At 42.7% G+C, this 17,166-nt stretch overlaps 1 protein-coding gene across 3 annotated transcripts; it reads right to left on the reverse strand.

Annotated features, from left to right (window-relative positions):
* Positions 1–1,147: 1,147 nt before the first annotated feature.
* MYNN (myoneurin) lies at positions 1,148–16,450 on the reverse strand. Of its 3 annotated transcripts, none has more exons than XM_081008001.1 (8): positions 16,352–16,450; positions 13,846–14,145; positions 11,316–12,118; positions 9,125–9,284; positions 8,432–8,610; positions 7,715–7,798; positions 6,939–7,025; positions 1,148–6,253 (listed from the first exon to the last, which is right to left on the reverse strand). In XM_081008001.1, exons 2-8 carry the CDS (start codon positions 14,109–14,111, stop codon positions 5,991–5,993), a joined length of 1,842 nt encoding a protein of 613 aa, XP_080864127.1. In that variant the 5' UTR covers positions 14,112–14,145; positions 16,352–16,450; the 3' UTR covers positions 1,148–5,990. The 3 variants fall into 3 exon arrangements, with proteins under 3 accessions (XP_080864127.1, XP_080864128.1, XP_080864129.1); XM_081008002.1 differs by having other exon boundaries at positions 16,298–16,377; XM_081008003.1 differs by having other exon boundaries at positions 14,055–14,145; positions 16,352–16,370.
* Between the last annotated feature and the right edge of the window lie 716 nt (positions 16,451–17,166).

The following is a 17,166-nucleotide window of genomic DNA, read 5'->3' on the forward strand; positions in this document are numbered from 1 at the left end:
TGCTCCTGTTAATCCTATTTTGCAAGCTATTAGAATTGTACAAAGATAGACTTCATGGCTAGAGACAAGATCTTAAGTGACGAGCCCATCATTCACAGTGCATGGGGGGGGGGGGGAGCGCGGACCTGTAACTCGATGTTGCTGCACTACAGCTCCAATCATCCTTGATCATTGCTATGCTGGCTGGGGCTGATGGCAGTTGGGAGTCCAACAACATCCAGAACACGGCAAGTTTCCTACGCCTGCTATACAGGCTCCAAGAGACCAGGTAGGGTTTGATTAATACAATCAGACTCGCTTGCAGCATCCTCTCCTTTTTTGCAGTCCCTGCCCTTTTACTCCAAACTATTAGCCATCTATGGACTGGTACAAATACATCATTTGATTTCTCAAGCCTTGGTATACTGAATGTGCCATCTTCATTGGCAAGCATTATGTTTCAGTCACTGTTAGTGATGCAGCTGTGGTGCTGAAACATTTGTGGTTCTTTCAACACTCGCAGTTGCATATTTAGATGTGTGAACCAGACCTCTGGCAGTGTCACAGGCACCCTTCTCATTTAGCATCAGGGCCAAATGTAGTCCTCTAGGCCTCTCTAATCTGGCCACTCCCCCCCCCCAGGTCCTTTAAGGGTTTTTGGGTGCCTGAAATGTGCTCTTGGCTGCAGGTATGGGGAAGCTTTGTCCCTACAGATGTTGCTGAGCTACAAGTTCCATCGGCCCCAGCAAGCATGGCGAGTGGCCAGAGGTTCCCCATACCTGCTTGTACTCTTGATAATGCTTCTTCCTTGCCTGGCTGTGTATGTGCAGAAACCAGCCGACCGCACAATGGTAATGTTTATATAAGTCTCTATAAACCAATGTTCCCCAATAACTCACTTTCAAAACACGAGACCAAAATGCCAGAGTTTCTTTGATTTACTTTAGCTGCTGTCCACAATGGTATTAAATGGGATTGAGGCAAAAGCCTGTTACAGTCAAAGCAATAACAGAATGTAGTACTTTACCACTGTAAGACATTATTCTACTTTCCTGTCAAATTATTGTTTGCTTAGGACTCACTCATAGATCATTCTGGGCCGAAGCTTTTTCAAACCACTTGTCCCTTTCAGTTATTTATAGCTAAATGAGCAACAAGAAGAACAAAGAAGGGTTACAAAACAAAGTTTTATTCAGGTCTAAACATTAGAATGTTGCAAATTTATGTACATAATCCCTCAAAAGGGAGTATAAAAGCAGGAGGTGAGCTATATACACACAAACACCCATGACAAAGTACTTCGGAAATAATTTAAACCAGAGAGGATTCACAACAGCTCCTCAGAATGTCCAGTCTTGGAATTGTTATGGTGCCAGAACTAGTAGTAACATTCCAAGAACCAAAAAAAGCTTTAAGTATTCCCTTCTCTTAAACATGTCTCCATGTTGAGTGTCTCATGACTGCAGGAAAGCTTGAAACTCCCAAACAAAACTTAGGAGCAATAAACGACAGAAAGAATGTGTGTAACATACCCCTATATTGCTTACTAAGATGCAACTTTTATAGAACCAAGCTGATCACACTCTTTTAACTACTGTATTTTATTAACAGTAGGTCATGATTTAATGAATAAGTATTTTTAAGAGGTCACTCTAGCTTAACAGCCCAAGATTTATTGATCACAGGTAAACACTGCAGTTTAGAAACAAAAAGCGCTGTTTATTCAATTATTGCTGCAATAGATTCTAGCTCTCCCAGAGCCTGTGTAGTGTTATAAGAGGGGTCAAACAATGGTTTCTTAAAAAATATATTCATGTACAAAAGACAAATGAGTTCTACAAAGTAAAACATCTTTATAAATATTAAATAGCTAAGTAAGGTCTACTATAAATCTAAGAACAGGTTTTTTAAAAGTCCAAAACCATTTTTAAAAGTGACACCAAAAAAATTGCGAAAACATTCATATCAAATATGCATACACTACAGTATGCTTTTTTCAAGAAGATGGTTAGCTGTTGCAGTCATATTGTGAAGAAATAGGTCCGGAATATTTTGCAGAAGACACAACCCATTTGTGCTAACAGCAACTTAGTACTATCGAGTCTTAACAAAATTCCACCAAAATTTAGGGTTTTGATGTGTGTTTTTTAATTTCTCTCATCAAAAAAGCAAGTGGCTGGAGAAAATGGTGTGGAAAAGAAGATACAACCATAACTAACCCCCATGGAGTCCAACACTATACAAAGATGATCAGCTCCAGCAGCTGATCACCTGTTTGGGGGAAACTGGTGTCAAACTCATAGATGCAACCCACTTTCTCTTCCCCCAACCATGTCAAAAGAGTTGCTAAGTGCTTTAATTAGAGCAGAGGTTAAGAGTATCCCCAAAAGCAGATACAGGTGAACAACCTGCTGCTGTGCTGAAGTCTTTGCATTGTGGCCTAAGAGGACAGAACTTGGGCTGCTACAAGATGGTCTTATCTGACATGCGCTGCAACCTCTCTTGAAGCTGTGGAAGCAAGGGTCAGAGGCTATTGAGGATTCTGCATACCTTGTGGATTTACTAGGCAAGCATGCATATCAGGCATGGGATATGGTTTCTGAAGCATCATAGGGGGAAAGGGGGGATTTCTAGCTCGAATAGGAACACAGGAAGTTGGCTAATATCATTGGTCCATCTAGCTCAGTATTGTCTACACTGGCTGGCAGTAGCTCTAAAGGATTTTGGACAGTTCTTTCCCAGCCCTCTCTGGAGATGCTAGGGGTTGAACCTGGGACCTTTTGCATTCAAAACATGGGCTCCACCACTAAGCTACAGCCTTTCTCTCCAAATATAAACCCCCCTCCGACTGCAGAGAAATGCTTGCAGACAGCTTCAAACCATTCACCCATTTATCTCGGTTTCACTCATGCCAAAAAGTCACCAAATATCTTGAAAACATTGGCAAGACAATCAGATGGCAAAGAGTATGTTTTGCATATTAAACCAGGTTCAATAGCTGGCATGCAGTTAAGAGAGACAGAAGCTGCAGCGATGATTAAGGGCTCTTGCTACTTGCTTGCCAGGCTAGAGGAACCACTGGGAAGATGTCGGGTGAAATAGCTCCTTGTATTCCGATGTTGGAATTTGGTGACCTTTCTACAGAAATGCGTTTAATTTGGGCAGCATACATGTGGCCCTATTCCAGGGGACACCACTAACCCGTCCCAAACAGATCTTGGATTTTATCTCTTTCCTAGCTGGTTGCTTCAAGACTCTTCAGTGCCAAACTGGCTCCATAACAGGCAACTCATTATTTGTATTCTACACTGAACTTGCATTTGTTGCACTGGATAAGCTCTAAAACAACTGCACCCTACAAGGGTGCTTTTCTATCCCATCAGGCCACCTGGCTTCCTAAACACCCAACAGACTAGGAAGCAGAGCCTATGAAGCAGCACAGTAAATAGTAACTGGCTGAACTACATGATAAAATTGCTTTTTCGACTTAAAAAAAGATCTCATGGGAGATCAAAAAGTTCTTTTGGGTGTTTAGATAGTGTATAACTTGGAACTTTTAAGTGATCTCGTATGGATGCTGATAAACCACTAAAAATAACCATTTATTCCAACACTTCCACTTTGCATACTTAATTCAGAGCACCTCCAGGGAAATTGAGTGAGAATAGGACCATCAATATCTATTAGATACAACAGCTGATAATGCAACCTCTGTACTCAGAAGCAGTATACCTCCAATTATCAAAAGCTAGGAACAAACAAGGGATAGCCATCTTCATCAGGCCCTGCTGCGGCGCTTAAGAACGTAAAAGCCTGCTGGACCCTTTTCTCAGTGGTCAACCAAATACCTGTGGAAAACCCACAAACAGGACCCAAACACAAGAGTACTTCCCACTCCTGCAGTTTCCTAGCAACTGGTATTCAGAAATGTTTCTGCCTCTGCTCATGGATACAGAGCATAGCCATCGTGGCAAGTAGCCATCAAATAGCCTTATCCGTAAATTTCTCCAATCCTCTTTGAAAGCCATCTAAGCTGGTAGCCATCATTGCCTCCTATGGGAGTGAGGTCCATAGTGTAACTATGCGCTATGCTCTTTTATCTGTCCTGAATCTTCCAACATTCAGCTCCACCGGATGTCCACAAACTCTGTTATGAGAGAAGCAAAACTTTTCTCCATCCTCTTTCTCCATGCCATGCACCATCTTATAAACTTCTATCATGCCATCTCTTACTTGCCTTTGCACTAAACTAAAAAAAAAAATCCAAATGCTGCAACTTTTCTTCATAGAAGAGTTGCTCTATTCAGCCCTTCCACATTTTCTGAACCTCTTCCAACTCTACAATATCATTTTGGCAGCGAGGAGACCAGAACTATACACGGTATGCCAAGCTTCTTGGAAAGCATCTTACTAGCCAAAACTGGGAACAGAATCCTTGACTTGTCGGGATAGTAACTTGCTAGAGCCATCAGACTTCCTCTAAAATATGGATCCAACAAATGTTTTCTGTAGTGCTGTGCAAAAACCTGTCCTCCAGCTTCTCAAAATGTTTCTTACTTGCAAATGAGGCTTCCGTTTTTCTGTCCCTTTTTGCAGGGCACTTTAGAATTTATAACGGGCAGGGGCTTGACTTATCATAGCCAAGTGTGTGTTTGTTTTCTTCCCATGAACCATTTTTGCCAACACTCTACCACTGCCTGCACTCCCCTTAAGCTGCTTTGATCTTCCTGATCTGAAACAGGCCCCCCTTTCATTGGGGAGGGAGGGGAACCTTCTGAAGGAAGATTTCCCACTGACACTGCAACAAAACTGACCGTTCTTTCTAATCCCAGAACTTCAGAAGGCGAGAAATATGAAACCTTGAACGACAAGATGCTGTTACATAATAGAAAAAGAAGGTATTTGAACTGTAAAATGATGAGACAACATGGGCATTTCCATGTCCTACAATACTGAACTTGAAGGCCAAGAACCACTCCCTAAGTGTTTCCTAAAAATCATTCAACAGAAAACTAATCCAACATTGATCATAACTACAAGAATCTGGATCCCTGTATAAAACAGCTGCATATTCGGAAGGTTGTGCGTTTGCTGCAGATCTGCTGAGGAGTGTGAGAAAGGGTCGAAATATGGTGCTGGGTACAGAATCTAGCTTCCTGAGAATCTCAACTTTCATTTCTTCTTGTAAATAAAAAGTTTAAAATCCTTATAGCTATTAAAATACATTCAAAACTGTGTAGGGGGCAACAGCTACAAAAATATCCAAAGTTAGGGAATTTACTAAAGATTTCCAGGCATTGGGACACAGTTTTAATGCTCACATATAGTTTCTGGCCCTTCCTCATCACTAACCAAAATCTACACAAAATAGAGAAATCACGCACATCTGCAATCTTCACTTTGAAGAAAGCCAATGTGGTGGAGGGGGGACAACACGGATCAAACATCTTGGCTACATAGAATTAGCTTCTGCATGAACAATGAAGGAGACCTCCAGCATGAACTGAGAATTCTTAAGGCATGTGTTACTAAAGAAAAAAAGGAAGTATCTATCTTCTAGAAATACAATACAGTGGTACCTCGGGTTAAGTACTTAATTTGTTCCAGAGGTCCGTTGTTAACCTGAAACTGTTCTTAACCTGAAGCAACACTTTAGCTAATGGGGCCTCCTGCTGCTGCTGCTGCGCCGCTGCACGATTTCTGTTCTCATCCTGAAGCAAAGTTCTTAACCCGAGGTAATATTTCTGGGTTAGCGGAGTCTGTAACCTGAAGCGTATGTAACCCAAGGTACCACTGTAATTCTATCCTGATTTTGCTACATGACAAAAAGAATGGCAACCATTGTTCTAGAGTAACAAAATAAACGGAAGAAAAACAGGTGCGTTTTCAAATGTCCCTATTTGAAACCCATATGAAGTCCAGCTCAATAACAGCTTGCATGATTACATTCCCTTTACCAAAGAAGCTCTCGTGGCCAAAGTTTTTTGCGAGTTTTCATCATGTGCAGGATGTCAATACAACTGCTGGAGGAAAATAAACTGAGGTTCTGAATAGCCAGTGATGGTAGACCTCAGAAGTGTGTCTGACTGGGGTGACTGGCTATCTGTGACAGGCAACAGAACTTGATGGTCCTCTGTTCCAAAGGGGAGAGGTAATGCTATATCTGAAGGCTTCACATCAGCAGATTCCAGCAAAGGGCTTTTCTCATTTGGAATGGAGTCTTGATCATTGAAGGAATGGTCAAGTGTGATGGGATCCAGGGGGTTCTCAGAACCTGTGAAAGCAAACAGAACTAAAATTGCGTTCATTGCTAAAAGTTGTGCACAGGAAAACACAGGAAGAGATGATTTCCCCCTGCAAACGATTCAAGGACACTCACTACTATTTACTAGTCTTCAAGCCTTCATAGAGGTTTATTGTAAACCTGAAAACAAAACTGATAACTGGGATTTAAAGTTCACAGTTGGGCTACAAGAATTATCAGCAAAATTTGATAACTGAATGGCTGATGGCCCTGACTTCAAGGACTAATCTCATTACAGATTTGGGTGGAGGGAGAGAGAATCTCAGAACCACCACCTCAAAACCAATATTTTCATTATGACAGAATTTGGTACTAGATTAGCTCATTTCAGGTATCTGCCCTCTAAAGCCAAGTGCATCTTCATACATGACAGCTAGTAGGGTACCTAAACATGTACCTAGGCAGGTTCAGCAATGCCATTCCTTCATCACTTTACTAACGTACAGAGTTGGCACTCTTGACAAAGGGTAGCGGGTCTCCCATTGGCAGCACTTAGGAGCCTAGGTTAACCACAGAGCATACTGAGGCACAGTCCAAAGAATCCACCATTTTAGTGTGGCTAAGTTTGTCTTTGGATAGCACTGCTGAACAGCTAACCTTTTTACCTATGATTCTATGAGTAGTAGATATTAGTTCTTAAATAACCAGCACTTACCCGCATGAACCTTTGCTTTGTGTTTCTTTAGGTTTTTTATATCTGTGTAGGAGTTTCCACACAGCTCACAGATAAATGGTCTTTCACCTTCAACAAAAATTGTCAATTAGACTTCATAGATGTGCAGTGCAATCCTAGGATCTGAACCAGGGCTTCCCACAACCAAAAACAAGTTTCTATAGCCACTGCATCTCAAACTCCACCCAGGTTTCTATGGCAAAGTTGCTTAAGGCTGTTCTACATGTTTGGGAAATAACAAGTCACAAAGTGACTTCGATCCTCAGGCACAAAGCTTTTCGGTTCCTTCAAAATTGGTGTCCAATATCAGAGGACAAGAGCACATTTAATGTGGAAATGCTATCATTTCACAATTCTTTATTAGAGAATTACATATAAAGATCATAATCCCCAGTTCACATACATATAGGAAGCTCCCTTATACAAAGTCAGACTGTTGGTACATCTAGCTCAGAATTGTCTACACTGACTGGCAGAAGCTCCAGGATTTCAGGCAGAAGTTTCTCCCAACCCTGCCTGGAGATGCCAGGAATTGAACCTAGCACCTCCTCCTTGCAAGGCAGATGCTCTACCTCTAAGTTATGGCCCTTCTAATACAGGCAATTAGAAAGGCAGGTAGGAGGATCATGCTAATTGAAACTAGATTATGTGTAGTATACTATCGTTTAACTATTTGATATTAAATGACTTTGAGTATGCACATACCTGCATACAAGGCATGGAAAAGGTAAGAGGGAGGAGCACGTCTGAAAACTAACCTGTATGGGACCGAAAATGCTTGCTGAGCTCTCCTGAAGAAATGAAGCTTTTGCTACAAATTCCACATATATAAGGTTTCTCTCCTATAGAGAAAAAGAAGTGGATGAACTCAGTACACGACCTAGCAACAATGCATGTGAAGACATCATGAAATCTCAAGTGTATGGATGCACTTCAGTCTCCCCTATTAGTAGGCACGGATGCAGGTAGCGCTGTGGTCTAAACCACTGAGCCCCTTGGGCTCACCAGTTGGAAGGTCTGATTCATATACATCACACATACATCCACCCAGACTAGCAGCAGTTCTAAAGCATCTCTGAGATTTTGCCTAAGCTTCATTCACGGGAGATTTCTAGGAAATCATGCATGCAAAGCATGCGTTCTTTTGCTGAGCTCTGCTGTTGACCTCAAGCACCTCATTTAACATTTAAAGCATCTGATATTCTCAAACAGTCTAACTATCTCCACCCCACCTTAGCTTTTAATATCAGGTGTGTTCAAAGTGGCATGGTTGCCAACTGAAAGCTGGGCTTATCACGGTGTTCTGCTCAGCAGGCAATAAAGCAGGCAAGAACAGGTCAACTCATTTACAATTTGCAGATTTTCTTGCCTGTTGCACTGCTCTACAAAGCCATACTCTTCCCATTCCATATCTATAGCACTCCATGCAAACTTGATTGCGACACCTCTCTCATGTCTTCCACTCTGGATCTCACCTGTATGCTTTCTTGAATGAGTGATGAGGGAACTCGAGACTGCAAAGGCTTTCCCACAGGTGTCACAGACATACGGCTTTTCTCCTGTATGTCGCCGCACATGATATGTCAGTGTGCTTGCCTGTGCAAATCGCTGCCCACATCTATCGCAGACATATGGCTTTTCTCCACTGTGCTTCCTTAAAGGAAAGGAGCTGGTTAGATTCTATTGGTGCACCAATTGGTTTCCCTGGACAACAGCCCTATTAAAACAGTCAAAGAACACATGCAGGCATAAATAGCAAAAGGGATGTCAGGCTGCACAGGCTAGCTCGTGTGTTCCATGTTCCAGTTGGCTCTACCCCCAACTTTCCTGCATTGACCAGGAAGGTCCGAAGGGGGGTTGTGTGCTCAGGTGAATGTACTTAAGAGTCCTCCCCTTGAATGGGAACCCCTGCATTATCAGGATTTGTGACCATAGGAAGGATTATCCACACACTCAGCTGAAAGCAGGAAGTATCCGCCTTCAGACTTTCCCGTTCAATGTGGGAAGGTCAGAGAGGGGACAAGGAAACTACGGGTACAGATGGTGTGCATGCACACAGCCTGTGCCCCCTTCACATTGTATACTCATATGCATTCTCTGAATGCATGGGGGGGGGACTAATCTCCCAAACTTAAGCAGCCAGTTTCATATGAAGTCCTTTTACTCACCTGGCATGAATCTTCAGATTGCTAGAGGTTGCAAACTGCAGGTTGCAGGCATCACACTTGTACGGTTTCTCCTCCCCGTGATGCATGCGGCTGTGGAAAACCAGCTGGCATTTTTGAGCAAAGCCTTTGTCGCAGAGTTCACATTTGTATGGCTTTTCACCTGTGTAGAGAATTGAGCTGCTTGCTTTAGCAGTGTCTTGTGAAGGATGAGGTTTTTCAGATGAGAAGTGACAGCAAACCGGAGGATGGGGGCAAAGTTCGGAATAAAGGGAAAGTATGTCATAGACTACTCAACCGTGTCTAAATTTGAGCTGGTAGGGCCCTAAATAACTATTCCAAACCAGCCAACATTAATGTTAGCTAGTGTGGCACAGCAGCTGGCATCTCAGGATATCCCTGGTTCAAGACTCACCTCTGCCATGAACTCACTAAGTAGCCTTTTTTCAATGTTTAGCAAACAACTGGAAATCGACATCTATCACTGGTGACAGATGAAGTGCTGGTATTACTTTTAATGGCTGAAAAAATAATGTAGATGCTAGGAGACTTCTTGACACACACACACACACACACACACACACACACAAATAAACAATGGCAAATGTTCAGGAGCTCTAGGTACTGTCTTTTTAAGTTAGAATCCTTCCCATTTTGACCATTTTCAGATAACACATTTACCCCATAGTGTCTCAGAGTCACCATCAATGTATATATGGCAGCTATCTAAGTGTTCCTTTAATTTCATAAGCATTTGTTTCCCCAATTAAATGCCATATAAATATAGCCTTTGGGAGAATCAGCAAGATATAAATTTAATAAATAATCACTGCCACATTTGAATTACTAAAATGCACCATGTTCTCCCAAGACTAAAAAGAAACAAAGAAAGAGTCTGCTTTGATGGGCTTATTAGCTTATTGATAATTCCACCAGAAATACCTGTTCAAAAGCAAATGTCATCAGTGGTTACCACAGAATGAAAGGAAATGTAGGAAGTTCACATTATTATTTTTATTCTAAGTGTATATGAGAAAAGTATGGAAGTGGGGACTACATATTCTCGGTAAGGTCTTCTCAGTAGTGGTGCCCGCCCTGTGGAATGCCCTCCCATCAGATGTCAAGGAAATAGGCAACTATTTGACTTTTAGAAGACATCTGAAGGCAGCCCTGTTTAGGGAAGTTTTTAATGTTTGATGTTGTTGCTTTTATTATTAATAATAATATTCTGTTGGGAGCCACCCAGAGTGGCTGGGGAAACCCAGCCAGATGCGCAGGGTATAAATTATTATTATTAATTATTAATTATTATTATTATTATTATTATTATTATTATTATTATTATTATTTTGCAGCTCCCACAACAAACAGTTTAAAAAGACTACCAAAAAGGTAAACACAAAAAAGATTGCCTCTTAAATTCTTTTGTGGCAAATGGTAAACTTAATGCTTAAACCAGAGCCGGCCAACATAACTTGTGTGTCACCAAGCTGAGCACATCACCATAGTTGTGTACAGACGCCTGGCAGAGGTATGTTAACACTGCTGCCTTTGTAGTTGCAGCTGGGCACCAAGAAATGGTGTTTATCAAGCCAGCAGCAGTAACGTGCCACACATGGCTGCTTGGTCACAAGTCTGCAGGCTTGTACTGTAGGCAAAAGAAAATGAATATGGTTTATGGTGTACAGTCACACAATCCATGCCTAATATGGTTAATGAACATATGAAACTGACCTATACTGAGCAAGACCATTGTTTCATCTGTTACTGTACACTGATAGACCCTGGCTCACCTAGGTTTCAGACCAGAGTGTTCCACAGCCGTACTTAGATCTGTCAGGAATTCACCTTATGCAGGCAGAGCATGTGCTCTATCACACAGATATGGCCCTTTATGGTTTGAATAAATGAGCAAGCTATGGGTATTTGTAACTTGATGTGGAAGAAAGTAGTCCCCTGCAATGCCAGTGTAGAAAAAAAAATCTTAAAAATGGTAATTGTACAAATCTGATAACAGCTAAAAATAAAACACTGGCAGTAAAGAATATTCCACTCACAATATTGCCATGATCATTCAAAAGCAACTATCAACCCACAATACTGAAGAAGGGAAAGCAACTTCTCTGTGAGAGAATGAGGGTCTTTCTGCTGACTTTCACAAGAGGCAACTCCCAACACAAAGCAAGGAGCCTACCTGTATGGGTTCTTACATGTGTTTTCAGCTGGTTGCACTGCGTAAAGGCCTTCCCACAGAGCTGGCACACGTACGGTTTGACTCCTTTGTGGATCCTCATGTGCCGCCTCAGACTGCTAGCTTCAGAAAACACCTTGCCACAGGTGTTACACACGGGCTTGGCCTTGGGGTATTTTGGATCCAGCTCCTCTCCCGAGCTTTCCAGCTGGTAAGAGTTCTTGTCACTGGCGATGTTGGACAAGCAGTGCTCCTTCAAAGCACAATCCTGCTGTGCTTTACCCCGTTTGGACTTCAGAGTCATCGTCTGGACAAGGATCTCCTGCGCAGCAAAGGTTTCACTCTCCACCACAGGTGTAAGCTGCAGCTCAGAATTATCCCCACCTTGGGCAGCTTGCTCCGTGATCTCTGTGGCGAGCTTATTTGCATCTAAAAACATCTCCACTGCAGAGTTCTCTGCAGCATCACTTGGATATTGCGCTGGCTTGTTTGGCAGGTTCTTGGGAGAGCTGAAGGCCTTCTTTCGCTTTTTCGTTTGAACAGATTTTTTCCCTGTGGTTGCTATTAAGACTGGGGACTGCACCGTGTCCACTGAAGGGGCATCCAATCTCTCTTGGCTGTTATAGTCACGAAGGGTTAGCAGGCAAGTCTGCTGGTTCAATGCAATATTCCCAGTGATACTAGAGATTTCTGTAGAAGAGGGATTAGCAATAAAAGCAAAGTCTTCCATCTTTATTTTACATTTAGTGACCACCTCCTCCACTTTGAGATAGTCGGCAGCCTGATGTATTTCTTTAACATTCCAGCTGCAAGGGAAAAAGGTTAAATGGGAATGTACCAGCTGAAGAAAACAGGCTGTCTTATAGAATTAGTATAAATACTAAGTGGATAAAAACTGATGAAGCTTGAAATCAGGTTTTTGTAATTTAGACTGGAATTTTTCATCTTTTTAAAAAATTCAAATGTATTACATATTCCTTTAAAAATTATCTAGTTTAAAAGCTGAATTTCATAGAGTTTTCATCAGCCACTGCTCTTTTCCAGTGTGGTGCTGTGGTTGAACATCTAATTTGCACAACAGAGACTCAGGTTCAGATCCCACTATCTAAAAGGTGCCCTTCAGATGCAGTTTATAACCAGGTTATTAGAAACATAAGATTTCCATAATAAAACATGAGAACTAAAGTTAAGAACTTGATTTAAATAAATATATTAAATCCTAGGAAAGGTGTTAGGTATGAGCCACCACATCTCAAGACCACAGTCAGTAATGCTAATATTTTGAAAATGATCAAGTGTTTATATTTTGAAACTGGTCAAAACTAAAGGACAGGTAACACTGGTCTCACCCACAGGTTTGTTGATGCTGCACAAAAGACCCCTTAAGCCCATTTCCTTCACAACTGGGACATCAAGTGAAATTCACGAAAAGCCCCACCCCTCCTTTCACAATATCCCTGTGTCTTGACTCAGGCAAGCATAGTCTTTGCAAAAGCCTCTAATTCTGCTTACCTTTTCTGTCACCTCAGTGACCCCTTACTTCTTACAACTTTTGCCTTTGCCTCAGGATGCATGGAAGAAAATGGCTGATATGCATAGTGGATGGAGGGTAATAAAAAAGGTAAGGTCAATGACCCCTGGACAGTTAAGTCCAGTCAAAGGCAACTATGGGGTGCAGCACCCATCTTGCTTCAGGCCGAGGGAGCCAACGTTTTCCAAATCATGTGGCCAGCATGACTAAACTGCTTCTGACGCAACAGAACACTGTGAAAGAAGCTAGAGCGCATGGAAACGCTGTTTACCTTTCCACCACAGTGTGGATTCAAACCGCCAATCTTCTGATCAGCAGGCCCAAGAGGCTCAGTGGTTTAGTCCACAGCGCCACCTGTGTCCCTGGGGAGGGAGGGTGTGGAAATAGGGAACATCTTTAATCAGCTGCTTGCAATGCAACAACTGAGGTTGCAGTATAATACTAAAACAGAGGCAGTGCAGGCCCGAGATGATCACAGTCCAATGGGAACTGTATTCTGTGTAAATTGCAGGCACAGGAAGTAAAGGGCTGAAGCCCCCCCAAACCAGGGCCATGATCTGGATCTGGTGGATCATACTGGTTATTTCTAAAAGAAAAATAATGCACTCAAGGGCATCACTTATAGTTTAGTCCTCAGTTCCCTTCCATTTGCTATTTATATCCCTCTGGGGGGCAAAGGAGAGCTAGGGTGAGAAACTGTTCCCGTAAATAATCTCTGGCAAAACTAGAATTAGTGTTTGCCTCCTTTTATGTTATAATATTGGCCTATGAAACAGTTACTCCCTTGAATGAGGAGCCTGAAACCACAGCGACATCACCTATCAGGTGGGTGGTATTATCCTAGCATATCCTAGTTGTATTTTCTGACCTCTTTGTCCTCGCTCCATTTGTGACATGTCTACTTAAATCGCAAGCCGTCAGGCAGCAACCTGTCTTTTTAGTTCTCTGTGAATGTCTTATTTTGAATACTCTGCAGACAAATCCCCAGCCTTATTGTATTACCTGTCAAGGTTTAAATCTCCTGTATATATGAACTCCAGAAGTTTCTGAAATCCATCAGCCTTCACTTGATTCTGATCCAAAAATATGTTACTCTCCGAAGTATCCCTGTAAAAAGCCCCAAAGTACTCGCTAAAGGAAGCCAGAACATTTCGGTGAGCTTTAAACTGGCATTCACCAATAACGATGGTGCAGTCACAAAGGAAGCCCACCTCTCGCTGTTTGTTCAGTCTCTCCAGTAGGTGCTCACAGTGATGGGAATACTGCATTTTGGGTATTGAGACACAGCTTCCTTGCTTTGGTCTGAGAAGGCAAAGGAACATATTTAGTATCAGTATGCCAGGCTCAGAATAGAATATAGATGTACTATAGTTCCCACTCAACGATCTTAAACTTTTAAGCAATCCTGCACTTAAGGACAAATTATATGAATAGCATCACATGCAGTGAGTTTTCCTGTTACTTGCCACTAAAACCAGATTATTAAATTTTACAGACTGGTTTGGGTCACAACTATCATTTTTATATGATAGCTTATTGAAAATTTGATGTCCCTCATTTCAGTGGGGTTTTTTTTGTCCCAGACTGCATCATGTAGGCCTTGTATACTCTGACAAGAATGAAAGATTAGTATCTCATAGCTATTATCCATATAAAAAAATTCCTTCCAGTAGCACCTGAGAGACCAACTAAGTTTGTTAATGGTATGAGCTTTCGCGTGCATGCACATGAAAGCTCATACCAATAACAATAGCAAACTTAGTTGGTCTCTCAGGTGCTACTGGAAGGAATTTTTTTTATTTTGTTTCTACTACAGCAGACCAACATGGCTACCTACCTGTAACTAGAACTATTATCCATATTATTCATATAGCATGTAGAAGGCACATCTATAAAGAAAATAATATGGCATCCAAATATAACTTGCTAGGATAAAGATCCAATCAGATGCAAATCTGCATGGATATGCTGCATATAGAACACACATATTTACAGGTGTGTTAGATGTAGTTTCCAGTCCAGAATAACTGACTGTAGGTAAGCTACTCTAGGCGCCTTTTCAGCTGAACAGTGGGGTACAAATGCTCAAAATAAGTAATCTTAAGTACTTCCTAAATAGAACCTTTGTTAAATATGAATTGGGCTCCAATTCAACAATCCCCAAAGACAAAAAGAAATCCAGTATGTAACTATTCTGGAGTGTTCACAGACCACTGCCTTTGTCTGAAACTACACACTCAAACCACCAGGGGTAATTTAACTCTCCTTCAGTATACACAATCACTTATATCAATTGGGGTGGGGGGAGAGAAGAATCCCTTTCTGGGGTTTTGCCTCTCTTTCAACACTTGAACATAAAAACAACACAGAAGTTGGAATGAGTTCAGGAGTCATTATGCCACGTATATTATGCCCAAAGATTTAGACCTTGGTGCCAGCTCCCTATAAATCGCTCTCCCTTTACCCAATTATCTATATACAGTACATACATCATTATCATCAACCTTCCAGCCTTCAATCAAGCGCAAATCTGTCAAGGATAGTCATCGACACCCCCCAATAACCTCAGCCAGCCTACTCCTGAAAACTTACATCAATTCTACCACCCATTTAGCACATCATTTTGCTCCCATACTGTAGAGCAGAGAGCAACGTGGTCCAATCCTGTTACCATCACAACTGAACTGTAAATTTCAGCCTGCTCAGCGAGCAGGTAAATTCCTCCCGGCTTGATTAGATGACCCCCCCCCCCAAGCGTGTACACAACTGCACTTGCATGTTGCAATCTTACACCAGCTATGCCTCTTCCCAACAAGCTCACTCAGCGCTTTGGAGACAGCAGTCACCATTGTGTTCAGTTGCTCCTGTTCCTTATTAATTCTTTCTGCAAATCACTTGGAGGGGTTTGGCGGGTTTGTTTGTCTGACCAACCCACCGGTTATAAATTGGATGAAATAAATAGATATAATCGTGCTTAGGATGGCAGCTCTACTTCCTAGAATCACAGAGCTGAAAGGGACCCCGACGGTCACCTAGTCCAACCCCCTCCAAATGGAGGCAGGAATCTTTTTGTCCAACATGGGGTTCAAAACACAACTCTGAGATTAAGAGCGTCAGGCTCTACCGACTGATCTACCCCAGGCTCGGGACAGACGCTTGCCAACGAACGGACTGCGGGCGAGAAGCGCCCCTTTCCACCCGCCCCCCCCCCCCAGATATTTGAGTCTGAGGACCACTCCTCACAGTTACTGGCCCTGCCCCCCCCCGCCCTCTGCGCTGCCCCATTCCTCCTGCACTTCGTCGAGGCAACCCTTCCTATACACCTCCTGTATATCTTTCCTCACATAAAAACACCCTTTCTCTCCACTATCCGAACCGCCCCCTCCCGCGCCAGATTGGTCCCGTCCAACCGCCCATTCTTCCCTCCCCTCAGAACTACTAGGGGGAAACACACCTGGAGAGGGGCAGGGGTGGGGTGGGGGGATGGGGGACGCGGAACCTTGTTCACCTCAGTCCGCCATTTTATGATGACGCGACCCGCACCGGCGGCCGAAATCTCACTTCCGTTCTCAAATGAGCTCCGGCAACTAAAGAGTGGCGGCGGGAGGGGCGGGGGGTAAAAAAATAAGGTGGAAATGGAGGGCGGGGCCGAATTAGGTTCCGGCCGGGAAGTTCTTCCCTCCCACCTCCCCTGATAAAACTACGTTTCCCATGATGCCTAGCACCAAAAAATGAACTCTGCCAGCGGCCGAGTTTTTCCTCAGCGTGAGGGGAAATGTAGTTCCTAAGTGCCTCGCCGAGGTTAACTGCTTGGGTGCCAAGGACAGGATGAAAAGCGAACGAATCGGAATAGGCTTTATTAGGAAGTAGGTTGTAGCTGCAGAGCACGCAAAGGAATGTCCCCTCACCCACAAAGCTGCATAAGATAATTTCCCAACATTTATTGCGGTTTTTATGCTGAAGGCACTGCAATGCTGGGCAGAAGAGGGAAATAAACAAATGAAGATCCCGAGACTGGACTGCCATCAAGATATATAACGGCCACTTAAATGCTGTTTTGCAGGAAATGTGATTCCAATGTGGCCCGTGTGCCCTAATGGCTGCAGATATAAAGTGATATGTTGAAAGTTCGGTTACAAATGCACACTCGGGTTAATCCGAAATAGATTTACCAGCCAGTTCTGCCCTCTCCCTCCACAATCCAGTATTAGGCAATTTCAGATTGAACTAAATAAAACACGTTTTGGCAGCGAATAAAGTGTAATCCCAAATCCGTAATATAAACGGGTCAAAATAAATAAATTCCAGAAAAAAGACGCTTTC

Source organism: Podarcis pityusensis (assembly GCF_964106645.2).
Source record: "Podarcis pityusensis genome assembly, chromosome: 5".
Taxonomy (NCBI): domain Eukaryota; kingdom Metazoa; phylum Chordata; class Lepidosauria; order Squamata; family Lacertidae; genus Podarcis; species Podarcis pityusensis.

Coding starts and splice junctions, on each gene's coding strand:
- MYNN (XM_081008001.1), bottom strand. CDS start 14,111: ATGCAGTATTCCCATCACTGTGAGCACCTACTGGAGAGACTGAACAAA. Junction 8,611..9,124: donor AATCTGAAGATTCATGCCAG/GTGAGTAAAAGG, acceptor CTTTCCTTTAAG/GAAGCACAGTGGAGAAAAGC. Junction 7,799..8,431: donor TCATTCAAGAAAGCATACAG/GTGAGATCCAGA, acceptor TTTTCTCTATAG/GAGAGAAACCTTATATATGT.